The following is a 13781-nucleotide window of genomic DNA, read 5'->3' as shown; positions in this document are numbered from 1 at the left end:
TTTTGGGAGAGAGAGAGGGAGAGCATGAACAGGGGAGGGGCAGAGAGAGAGGGAGACACAAAATCTGAAGCAGGCTCCAGGCTCTGAGCTGTCAGCACAGAGCCCAACGCGGGGCTCGAACTCACAAAGTGCGAGATCATGACCTGAGCCGAAGTCGGATGCTTAACCGACTGAGCCACCTAGGCGCCCCATGAAGTAACTTTAAACAAAACCTTAGTATTGTTATTTTTACAAACATTAGTTTAGGAAAGGTAATATAGAGAGAAGATAAAGGGAACAAGCATTTGAAAAGAAGGAATATGGGAATTAAAAGTTTGACTTTTATTAGGGGAAAAAATTCCACAATTTTACATCTTTATTCATTGAACCATGATTCATCTCATGTCCTCCTTAACTTTACAGGTCACTTATCCAGTGAAATAAGATGATGTCAAGGCATTTGTTTTTTATGTGGCTTAATTTTAGTGTGAAACTTGGACCATATTGAGTTGCTCACAATTTGATTTACATGTATGTTTTAGTACCTAATATTTTCATGTGAATCTCACAGATAGTCATATACACAATGTGTGTAGTATATTTAAGGAGAAAGCACAGAGAACACAATTTCTCACTGCTACAAAATGAACAAGTAGTCCAAGACACAAAGCCAACTTAAGGACTACAATAAACTAGTAGTTTTACCTACTGCACACCACCTTCCTGGAACCTTTTTCTCCATAACCAACAAGTTCTGAGGGCTACATCAGAATTTCTTGGTTGGCTCATGGGGAAGCTCGCGGGAGGAAGAAAAGTCATTTTTTTCCTGTAAGTTTTACGAATCACCCACATAGTTTTCACCAAGAGTGACTGATTTACATATCCTGTTACTTGCATAATTTCCTGTTTCTATTACATATACTAACTGCAACCTTTCTGTCACTGGTGTCTTTGCTTCTGTGGCAGGCTTATTTAAAAACTGTGGGTAGGGGCGCCTGGGTGGCGCAGTCGGTTAAGCGTCCGACTTCAGCCAGGTCACGATCTCGCGGTCCGTGAGTTCGAGCCCCGCATCAGGCTCTGGGCTGATGGCTCAGAGCCTGGAGCCTGTTTCCGATTCTGTGTCTCCCTCTCTCTCTGCCCCTCCCCCGTTCATGCTCTGTCTCTCTCTGTCCCAAAAATAAATAAACGTTGAAAAAAAAAATTAAAAACTGTGGGTACAGTTTAGCATCTTGAGCATAAAGCTCTCTTTCCCCTTTTCCATTTCCATATGGTGTTTGGTAATATTGTGGTTTCTGAAGGCCAAAGGTTTATTTTGGGGGATTAATGGTTTACATTCATATATGCTATAGAAAATTCAATAAAAGCCAATGTTATTTTTATTTCATTCTAACATAAAATTGAGTGAATCTGAAAGCCTCTGCTAGGGAAAGATGGAGGAAGAAGACAAATCACATTCACTTTGGGGGTGAATAATACCACAGAACCTCATTCTCCACAAAATCAATAACATATTTTAAAAGAACCAGAATAATATAGGTTTTTAACTAAAATTTTAAAAGATATTTACATGAGTTAAATTTTAAACAATTTTGTGTTTACATATTAAGAAATTATTATATCAGCCATTCCTTCCTATATTCCATTTCGGTTCTTCTTGTAAAGATGTTGGAAATAGGCATTTTAAAACAAAGAGTCTTAGTCAAGGAAACTAAGGAATGAAACAGAGCATTGTTATCTAAAAATCTACAGCTCCTATTTATAAGAATTTTGAGAAGGAATGAAGAAAACACGTGTATTTATGAAAAATCATGCTTAAATTCCATTTAGGAATCCAAATGGAAAATATAATTAAAAGTAACCAAACCCCTACTATTCAAAAAATAACAGGCTTATAAATGCACAACTTTTGCTATGAATAATGTTTATAATATCATTTACTGTTAGACATTTAACAAAGACACATTTACTTGAAAATGTAAGCAAACAGTGCAATAGTTATCTATATGTAGCAAAAAACCCCCAAAGCATGTGTATATATGCAGATATAACTAAATAAACAGCATTTTAAATCTTTATTAATAAAAAATATAGTTTAAAAACTTCCATAATGGCTGTAAATACTTTCACTGCTGTAGTTATCTTTAGAAATAATTTTGTCAGAAACCTAGTAACTCAGACAAAAAAGGTAACTCAATGTCAGCTCCAAATGGGGCCAGAGTGAACTCTCTAAGCCATTTGTTCCAATTAAAAAAACTCTTTATTGCCCAGTATTAGGATAGTAAGATGAGTGAAATGTAAAAGTAATCAGTTGTTACATTACCTAAAATTTCAGCCACCAGGCTGACCAGAATATTAATTTAGTGGATGAAGTCTACATTTGAATCCTAAGGCTAAGTAACCTAAAAAAGAATTTAAGATTATTATCATTATCTCTTGAATTCCCTATTTTGTGATACTCTAATGTGTTTCCCTTTCATGCGATAATTTTTTCCTTTATCAGGCACTTAAATGTTATCTACTAATTGCCCACCTCTATTATAGACAGACAGTGAATGAGGCAGTTGTGACTGGCTGACTTTTGCCTTTTTGCTAGGGGTAGGAAAAGGGCTGCAGGTATTGATACTAATTTGCAAGTGAGTTGCACACTTAGTAAGCTTAGTAAGTAAGAACATCAGCCAATAGATACATTTGAAACACAAAATAATCACTTATAAGAAAATCTCTTAAAATTGCATGTAAAAATAATGAGATCATATTAACTGTATGTTGAAACCAAAGATGTATACTACTAATAAAAACAAACTGGAGTAACCATTTTCAAAAGCAATTATGTTTTCCTGGTGAAGCTAAGAAAAAAATGTCAGGATGTAGAAATCTGCAGAAAAAATAAATTGGTTAACAGGAAGTTATCATTACTAAGGCATCATACAAATTATCTCCTTTATATAAAACTTAATATAATAAATTTCAGTTGGTAATAGAAAACACATAAACTATTATGTTGGATAATAAAGTAATGAATTAATTTCTCTAGGCAAAATAAAATATATAGCTTAAATCAATATGTGGAACTTTGAAACCAGTTTCCACACATTCTCATCAAATCTACAATGTTTAATGCCAAAAAGAAGAAAAAATCTATTATAACCTCATAAACTACCTATTATATAAGGTGATCTGAAATTCAATATTACTATGAGTAACTAAAATCCATGATGCACTGTTTCCTTTAATTTTTGGTAAATGACTCTTCATGATTTTTTTTCCCTTAGAAAAGAGAACATTCACGTCCTGTTTTAGAATACCAATTCCTTAAAATCCTAACAGAGTTATTTTATGGTATTATCATAATCATTCATTTAGCAATATGTGAAACACCATGCCAATATATTCAATCTCTGTATTCCAGCAACATCTTGTGTTTACAGGGATAAGACATGAGGTGCACCAGAAATACTACCATTTGAGGTCTCAGTTTTCAATATATTGGGCATAAGGAATTATAAGGTAAATACTTTCTCATCTTAGAAGGAAGAACAGAAGAAAATAGGCAAGAATAAAAAAAAAATGAACAATGTGAAGAATGGAGGAGAAACAGTCAAGTGAGAAGTGATGAGGATGGCAAAGGAAAGGAGAAGAAAATGGAATTAGAAAAAAAAAACCTTAAAAAATAAAGACAATAATTTGGTAAATTAGAGAGACAGAGAGAGAGAGAGAGAAAGCACATCTGGTGTTAGTCAATACCATGGTATTGATTTCACTGACTAAGCCACTCCTTGTGGAAGTCCAGGGGCTGGGTGGTAGGGTGAGAGGGAGGAGAAGGGAAAGCTTGGCTTTAACGGGTCACCACATTCTGCATCCGTTCTGAATATGCTGGCTTCCCTTTTAAACAATACTCTCCTGTTGTTATGGGGTTGAAGGAACAAAAGGGTGAGGACAGAGTCAAAAAGGAGAGACTAGAGGTGAGAATAAGATAGAATAAGGGAGACACCTTTGAGAATTATATAAATGAAGTTAGAATGACCTTTCCAGATGATTCAATAGTTCTTTAATATGTTCTCCTTCCCCCAGCCCCCACTGCCACCATCTGCAAATCTTGTTGAGCAATTATTTACCATTTAGGGGGTAACAAAGACCACTAGCTCATAGAATTCATCTTCCATTTCTCACTAATCAGTGTCCAACATCCCAGCTATTTACTAATGTCTATCTTTTTTACTATCCCAACCTAGTTATTTTCCATTCCAGTAGCCTTATAAAGGCCACATATATTATAAAAGCCACATATATTAAACCATTTCTTGCCAGAAGGTAGTCAGGTTCCAGAAGACCTTTCAAAATAATAGTGAATATGTTTGAATATTTACACAAAATGAAAGGAAATTTTCCAAATGTTGGATTCAACCACCACATACCCCACTCCTTTTAACTGATATTTGTAAGAAGAAAATACTTGTTTTTAGTATGGATAGAATCTTTAAAACACTTACACACCAAAAACTTAACATAAAATTTAACAGATTCGTTAGGAATATGCCCAAATAGATTTAATAACTATAGTCTCATCAGCTAAAAAAACGTGTTAAAAGTGCATCATGAGGGCAGAGTTGCTGGTTCAAACTATGCCGAGGTATCTCCCAGAGAGAGGGATGTAGTGGCAGATGAAGTGGAAAAAATCTTGGGAGATTCCAGCAGCTGTGAGGAGTTGGATCTTCACTGGCGGGCAAGACATGCAATAGGACTCAGTCTGCTTTGCTTGGATGTTCATGATTTTTTCTTCTTTCTACCTGGCAGCCACAGTTTCTCAGCCACAGAAGTGTGTTGATTTGAAAAGCTTAAAAGCCATTTATAATAAAGAATATAGCAATATGAAAAAGGACATAAAACTTCCAGTTTCATTTCAAATAAGAAAATATACTTTTTAAAAAAGAGCAAACTAGAAAACACATACACCTAATTGGACATCTTGAAGATATACCATACTAGCAATTTCAAAAAATAGTATTAGAATTCATCTGTGAGTTATTCAACTTTCTCATATCCTTAGGGAAAAATTTCAAATTGCTTTTCTATGGGTTTTAAAATAAGAAAAGTTGTCCGATTTTATATTGTACATTACTAACTTTAGCAGTAGAAAATTTCAGAATTACAGAAAAATACTAACTGAGGTAATAACATTCAAAATATAAGATTGAACATTACTCTTCATTATTAGGTCTAAATTGGTTTGGAACAATATTGGCAATATCTCACTATACTGGTCAATTAATCACTGGATTAAAAAATAATATTAAATAAGTATTTCCAATGTTTTAGGTCATACCTTAACATAATTATTAAATCATAACCAACCCCAAATATCTCTGTTAATTAATGTAGGGATAGAAGGGGACTTCGCAGGCTACAAATAATTTATATCTATTTCAACTAATTTATCTACCTACCAAACCTTTTATAGTAACAAAAACAAGATAACTTCCATTTTATCACCTTTGTATATTATCTAGTAAGAAGTTAAAAGCATTGTATAGACCACAAAGGAGGCAACAGCAAGAGAGGGCAGACTAGGCTGCCTTTAATACAATGCACCATTCTTACATAAATATGCTTCTCATTTGAACGTAAAGAAGAAAATCTGGTAATTGATCACGTTATTAAGGAAGTCTACTTTCAGGGAATTCAACGTATTCTCCTGTCAGGGAATGTCTCTGTTACCCCCCAGAATCAATTTGTAGGCTCTAGTAGCAGTTTGCCAAGAAATATGACTCCAATTGGTCCAATAGCTGTTGTAGGTAAAAGGGAGGAAGGGAGGTCGGAAAGTTAATTTTTATTGAGTTCTTAATGAGTGCCTGGCATTGTGACACGTGTTTACATATCTATCTGAAAGAAAGGAGTGAGGAAGTAACAATAAAGTTAAATTTCTTACCTTTCACCCCTGCTTAATCTCTCACTGAATCCTGAGTTTTACTTACATGATCCTTAGAATTCTTCCCCTTTGTTTAATACTTTTATAATTTGAGTTTGGGGAGGGAATGTAACAAAATTGAAGGCCCTGGAGTCAGAGAGCTTTGAGTTGCAGGTGAGTCAAACATTCTGAGTCTCAATTTCCACAAATACCTTCTTCATATAATTATTTTAAGTAGTAAGTGACATAAAATACATGAAGTACTTAGCATGATGCTTGGTACTCTGTAAGAACTCATTAAGTGTTGGCTATGGTTATTATTTTTATGAAATGGTAAGGTGATGCTTAACTAGTTACTATGATTCGCTTAAAGCCATAAGTCAATTTCAGAGCAAAAACTAGAAGCAAGTTTCTCTAACCATCATTCTCTGTCATTTTCAATATTCTAGAATATTCCTGTGATGCAAAGATGTATTTATACATTTTCACAGTATTTACGTATTGCCAATCCATATAGATTTTATTAGTTCACTTGTAGTCCTTTAAAGACTTTCATATTCATTTGTAAACATCAGAATCTTTGCTCCACAAAGAGTATCCTTTGAACAATTTTATTTTTCATCAGAGACTAATTTCTACTCTCTTAGGATTGACCAACTTGATACTGGTCCAAGTATTGAAAAGATGTCATGTTTGTTAAGGTCACATTGCAAGAATGGAGGCAGCATGAACATTATAAGAGGAAGAAGTTGCCTGTCTACTGGAGTACCTGCTTTATCCCACTGCCCAAATCCTCAGTCGAGGGGACAAGAAACTTTAGTTAGGACGGCCACTTTGTATAGTTTCTAGTAATGACAACTTTCTCATTATCAAAATTGTTATAGTGTGGAAAGGTTTGCTGATTACCAAAATTCTGCATTAATTAGTATTAACCTTATACCTATACGTTTAATTTTTTAAACTTTTATTAACTTTTATTCACTTAGTGAATTCAGTGAAGAAACAGCATAAGTTTGATTATCAGTGTTCAGGAGCCTCTCTACAATATCACAAAGTTCTCAGTTCACTCAAAGCCAAAAATGAAATGGCTTCTGCCTTGACATTAGTATCAATTAGAAAGATTGGAGTTTTTCATGCCAGTCTTCTTATCCCCAAAATATAGCCTTTCTTTTTAAAAGTTTCTTCTATGACTAGAATAGGCAAAAAAAATTTGGTTAAAGGGTACAATAAGAAATAATTATTAATTCTAAAGGATTAGTGAGCTATAAGTAAATATTTACCACAAAAAACACATTTTTTTCCAAATGAAGCTTATTGTATTAATAATTATTATTTTAACTTCATTTGTTTTAAACAATACACTTTATTTTGGCAGATATAGAAGAAGTAAGTAAATCAACTGAGACAGAAAACAAACCAAAGTGAAAAATCACGATGTTCATTTTCTAAACCTAACATTAAGAAAAATGGCCCTTGAAAGTCTAACACTGACACAAAAGTGCCGCTGTCAAGATCTTAGCCTAGAAATGGATTCATGAGGTTCACAGAGCAAGAAAATTTTAGGAACTTATTTAGTTAAGTGCAACACTTTTAAAACAAAAACTGTAGTCTCCTTCTGGGAAATGAAGAGCCAATTTAGCTATTAATGTTAAAATTAAAAAAAAAATTGACATTTAAAATAAACCATTCTACCAGACACTTCAGTGAACAAATCAATGTTAAAGTAGTTGAATGAATGTATGCTGTTACAAAACATACCTACTAGGTAATTCAATAGTTTGTAAAGTAAAACTTAAAAAGTTTTATCAAGAAAAGGTTGAATTTGTATGCATTTACATTAATTTCTATCCCAAAATTATTATCTCAGTTCATGGGGTGTATAACGTTATCCCATACCTGCCCATGTAGAAATGCATATGTAACCTCAGTCAACACCAATATTACCAAGCCTTATATTAAAACCATGTTTTTTAAAAAACTATGCCTTACCTTCTATCAAATATGAATATTTATTCAGCTATCTTAAGAAAGGCTGTTCAGTCATTTTGTACACAACAGGTGTTTTATTTCAATTGGTATTCTTTTAAAGCTTTAGCAAATATTTATATTAGTTCCTCCCATTGACTCATAAGGTAATTATACATACCACAGTCTGATGGTTAACTTGAATCACTTCATCGCCAGCATGGATTTTCTTGCACCGATCTGCAGGTGACTAAATTTAACATAATGGAAATGATAAAAAACACAAATTTTATCAGTCATTTCCTTTCCCTGAAAATACTACAGTAAGTCTACATCTTTAAATTAGATCAAGACTTCAATTATCTTCTTTAAAAAATTAAGCTAATACAAATGACTACAAGTGTTTAATATATTGTTTGTATTCTATAGATAACTAAAATAATTGAAAGTTAAAATTTACTTGAAAAGTGATATCCAGTTTATTTTTTATTCATTTCCAATTTCCAATTATTTCAAAACAAAGAAGTCTTGAAGTAATATTAACCTCAATTCAACAAATTTTGAAATTCGCAAAAGAATTATCTGTCATAGGCCAGAATTCAAGGTAAGATGATATCTCAGACAAATCCAGTTACTCAAGTTATAATACAAGTAAACTCTTAAGAGGGTAGTTCATCTAGGATATTAACTCAACCCTAAGAATGGTATTGTAACAAGAAAAAAATGTATTTTTTCATAGCACCTTTAGAAGGTAGGCTTATTACCAAATCAGACAAGTATGATGCAGTAATTCTGACAAGTTTGTAAATCATTACTGTAACAGAGTTGTAACTATACTCAGTTCCTGTGCTATCTGACTCATAACTGATCTTTTTAAAGGAGAGTATAGAAGAAAAACATCAAGCCAATGGCTCTAGTCATGGTGTAAAAAGAAAATGATAGTTGGTATATAAAATTGAAAGAAATTGAACCAACCTCTTTCACAGATAAGTAAAAAAAGGAATAATATAAATTATAGACTTTCAGTGTTAAATGGGACTCTAGAGATCATTTTGTCCAAGCTTCTCATTTTACCTATGAGAAAATTAAGAAACTAGGGCAGAGCAAAGCAAAGTAACTTAACCACTTTAGTGAGCAGCTCTTTACTAAGAGTCAACACAGATCTCCTAATGATAAATGACTAAGGATACCAAAAAGTATGAAATACTTTCAAGAATAAAGAATTAAGTGATGAGCCATTAATATATGGTTCATATCTGAACTACTCACAAAATCTATCTTTCTGTGATCACTCACCCATTTATCAAATATTACTGAGTAATTAATATGAGCTGTACATACTGTTTAACTTTTTTACAGACTTCAGACAATATAGAGATGAATTCCTATCAATTTCTTCAAGACATAGTTCCACATCAACATTTCTGTGATTCCTTCTCTGGTTTTACTTGGCAGCATTTATGATTCTTTCCTTTGTCTGTCTATGCAAATTTCACTACCTGTTTACACACATAAACCCCTAGTTGCATTCTTTAGGAACAGCAAGCTAGTTTAGTTTAAAAATTCAATACTTAGCCCCTTGCCTGGAACACAGCAGACATGAAGCAAAAGTTTGTTATAAGAACAAATGAATAAATGAAGGGTCAGAGGAATGTACAAAAAAATGAGAATGATCAATCAGTGACAGGAGTATAGTTTACAGTATATCACTGCATTTAAATTTTTTAAATGGTTGACAATAAGCATATAACTGATATTTCTGATCCCATGTAACTTATACTTAATACCAAATGTGAAACCAGTACAGGAATCCAACTGCAATCTATATAATGTGTTTCACTATTCTCAAGAAACCAAGAGAAGTGAGTAGAAAAAAAAACAATAAATGATTAATAAGTGAATTAGATGAAGAGAATGTTGATTTTTTTTAAAAAGAAAATGCTGGTAAGATATTGAGATCTATAATAATTAGAGATTAACTAACTCCGCCTCAGTCTTTGAAGGAACACAGCATTAATATGCAGTTAGTCAGAATTTCTAAAAGAAAAACAATTCATAGCTCAGCACCTACTTAAGAGTAAGATGGAAATCTGGGACAAACAAATATGGGAATAATGATTTATTACACTATTCAAATCTATTATACTGATAGTGTTCAGGCTCAACACGATCATTTCACATTTCTGTAGCTCTTTACAGCATAGCCTTACACATTTATTAGCTTATTTGATTTTCGTATCAATTTAGTGAGGTATGTAGTGCACATAATATTTCCAATTTACAGCTGAAGAAACTAAAGCAATGATAGGGTAAGTGACTTGCCAAGAATTACACTGCCATTAAGATGTAGAACTAATTGTGGGACTTAGGTCTAGGGACTCTGACCCATGGCTTGCAGAGGTTCTCAAATTTGAGCATGTCTCAGAATCACCTGTAAAAACATACTCTCTTTTAATAAGAAACAGGGTGGTCTGCAGAATTTGTGATTCAGTAGTTCTAGGGTGGGGTGTGAGAATTTGTATCTCTAACAAGTTGCCAAGGGAGAGTGATGCTGCTCATCCAGAGAGGGACCTCACTGTGAAAACTGGTGAGCTATACCTTGCTGTCTCTCCAATGAATTAAGCTGAATTATAATGCAGTATTCAGAAAGCCTGAATTATCTGATGCTTCTTTCTTATATAAATTTTTTAACATAACTAACCTATTTGACAGATGGAAGTGGATTCTTTCAGATGTCACAATAACTTGTCATAAACCAGAAAATACTTAAAAAGGCAAATATCTGGCTGTAAACAGAAAACATCTGATTTACTCTAAGTAACCAATTATTCTAAACTAAATGAAATGACTGAAATTCTTTCCAAACCAGCACTTACTAACTCAATGTGTCTTATTTAGTTTTTTCTCCTAATCTGTTCATGTCCTCAGAAGTCAACCTCAATTATGTGTGGTAAGTAAGTTGTTTAACAATAAAAAGAAATACACAAACCAAAATCTGAAATGTTACAATACTTACATTTTCTGTAGTTCCAGTAATTACATGGAGCCCATCATATGTTGATTTAATATACATACCCTAAGAAAAAGACAGCATCATAAAAACAAGTGAAGTGACTAGAATATTGGAATATTCAAGTATATTATAACCTCATTTACACACAAAAAAACTTACCCTATCAAAATGCTACAGGCCCAATGAATCCTTATTCAATAATGATGTCTTTAAACTAGTAAAAAATTCCTAACTGAATGTTCTGGTTTCTAAAGTTTGGCTGAAGAAGCCTGTACTCAACTTAATCAAGTAACTACTTGTTAAGTAAATTGCCTGTAAAATTTATAAAATGTAGCATGGTAATTCAATATCCTGAAGAAAGAACACAGCTCACTCCCCCAACGATTCTTACTATTTGTTCTGTGGCAAAATAAAAGTTATAATGGGAAATTCAAATACTGGTTATTAGCGTATTGTACTTGAAACAAATTACACAATAAAAAATAGGTTTCTACAGAGCCACTTCAAGTACAACTAACTAGAGACAGATGAGTAATACAATACTGTTAATGTAAACTTTTTTCTCCAGCTCTTTTGTGGACCCCTGTATTTCCTGCCTTCATTTTTATTGATGAAATTTTAACAATTATATCCAATCACTTCTATATCAATAATTAAGAGGTAATGTGTGGCACATCCTCCTCCAAATAAAGAGGGTGAGATTAAATTTTCCATTAAAAATTGTTTTTAATGTTTGTTTATTTTTGAGAGAGAGAGAGAGAGAGAGAGAGAGAGAGAGAGAGAGAGCGTGAGGTGGGGAGGTACAGAGAGAGAGGGAGACATAGAATCTGAGCTGTCAGCACAGAGCCCGATAGCCCGATGTGGGGCTTGAACTCAGGAACCACGAGATCATGACCTGAGCCGAAGTCAGATGCTTAAGGGACTGAGCCACCCAAGCAGCCCTCCATTTTCCATGTAAATAAGTCCATTTTAGGGATATCTGGGTAGCTCAATCAATTAAGTGTCAAACTCTTGATTTCAGTTTGGGTCATGGTCTCATGGTTGGTGGGATTGAGCCCTGTGTAGAGCCTGCTTGGAATTCTCTCTCTCCTCTCTCTCGGCCCCTTCCCTCATTTGCACATGCTCTCTCACCCTCTTTCTCTCTCTCAAAAAAAAAAAAAAAACATTAAATATGGAAACGCTCTATTACAATTTAAAGTTATCTAGGTATCTTGAAATTGTATAAACTGTAAAAACAAACAAAAACTTTAAATTATGGATAGTGATAGAACTTGAAGGGAAAAAATATCACAAGAAAATATTCACATTATAAATGGGGGCACCTGGGTGGCTCAGTCAGTTAAATGCCCACCTTTTGGTTTTGGCTCGGGTCATGATCTCATGGTTGGTGGGTTTGAGCCCCATGTCCAGCCCCGTGCTGATGGTGCAGAGCCTGCTTGGGATTCTCTCCCTCTCTCTCTCTCTGCCCCTCCCCTGCTCTCTCTCTAAAAATAAATAAATAAACTTAAAACAAAATTAAATGTTAAAATATTTAATATTTTATGGCCTTTTTTCCTCTCTAATGAAGATTCTGTTACTTTTCTCTTTGGGAAAATAATTACATGAAGTTTTACTAATACAAGTGCTTTGCATTTCAAAATATTGATTTCAAAAATAAAAAAATACGAATTTTAATGAACTTGAAGTCTAAAATATAATGGACTTAAAAAGAACCAATAGGGGCACCTGGATGGCTCAGTCGGTTGAGTGTCTGACTTCGGCTCAGGTCATGATCTCATGGTTCGTGAATTTGAGCCCTGCGTCGGGCTCTGGGTGGACAGATCAGAACCTGGAGCCTGCTTCGGATTCTGTGTCTCCCTCTCTCTCTCTGCCCCTCCCCAGCTTGCACTCTGTCTCTCCCTCTCTCAAAAATAAATAAACATTTAAAAAAAGAACCAACAATATCTTTTCAGAAAAGCACTTATTCTAGCACTTATGTAGACAGTTACTATATGTTAATTTCTCATACCTTTAGGTTAATTGTGTATTTAGATAACTGAATGTACATGTATTTCCATTGAAAATCAGTAAGAAATAAAAACAAGAAGAAGAAAAGTTCATGGGATAGTACTATTAAAAACTGGGTAGGTTTGGGGGTGCCTGGGTAGCTCAGTTGGTTAGGCGCCTGACTCTTGATTTAGGCTCAGGTCATGATGTCACAATTTGTGAGATTGAGCCCCATGTCAGGCTCTGCACTGACAGTGGAAGCCTGCTTGGGATTCTCTCTCTCCCTTTCCTCCATGTGCTCTCTCTCTCTCAAAATAAACAAACATTAAAAAAACACTGAGATTTGAATTAAGAAGTCATTTCAGTAATGTCTTCTGCCTAAAATGTTGAGGGGCGCCTGGGTGGCTCAGTCAGTTATGTGTCCAACTTCAGTTCAGGTCATGATCTTGCGGTTTGTAAGTTTGAGCCCTGCGTCAGGCTCTGAGCTGTCAGCACAGAGCCTGACGCCTGCTTCAGATTCTGTGTCTCCCTTTCTCTCTGGCCCTCTCCTGCTCACACTCTGTCTTTCTCTGCATCAAAAATAAATAAACATTGAGAAAATAAAAAAAATAAAATGTTGATATCTGTTCCAAAAATGGCTGAGCCTGGATCACTAATGTGAAACAAAATGAATATAATTTAAAAGGTATGTATTTACCTGTGAACTCTAGTTCCTTAAATGAAAATTCATTACTTCATCTAAAATAAATAACTAACCTCAACAGAAGTGCAAATAGAAATTAATTAAGAAATTGGCTAGTAGTTGTTGCCTATGACCATATGGTAATATTCAACCTTACACTGGTGGCAGGTGTATATCATACTCACTTTCTAAGTTAATATTTATCTCATTATTTATGGGAAGGTAAATCTAATGGTGTTATTATAGAAGTT

General features: G+C 34.0%; 1 protein-coding gene across 4 annotated transcripts in view; it reads right to left on the bottom strand.

The window, feature by feature from the left end:
- Positions 1-13781, bottom strand: part of CNKSR2 (connector enhancer of kinase suppressor of Ras 2) — a 306470-nt gene that overhangs the window by 132101 nt on the left and 160588 nt on the right. For all 4 annotated transcript variants that reach the window (XM_047075991.1, XM_047075992.1, XM_047075993.1 and 1 more), the window contains exons 7-8: positions 10866-10925; positions 8031-8099 (exon numbers count right to left, since the gene is read on the bottom strand). In XM_047075991.1, coding sequence (XP_046931947.1) covers positions 8031-8099; positions 10866-10925 — 129 coding nt within the window. The remainder of the gene's footprint in view (positions 1-8030; positions 8100-10865; positions 10926-13781) is intronic.

Source organism: Lynx rufus, unplaced genomic scaffold (genome assembly GCF_022079265.1).
Source record: "Lynx rufus isolate CCGP_SWC_20201006 ecotype Redwood Valley unplaced genomic scaffold, mLynRuf1.p SCAF_14, whole genome shotgun sequence".
NCBI lineage: Eukaryota > Metazoa > Chordata > Mammalia > Carnivora > Felidae > Lynx > Lynx rufus.
The sequence above is the reverse complement of the archived record's forward strand: the minus strand, read 5'-3'. Positions and strand labels throughout refer to the sequence as shown.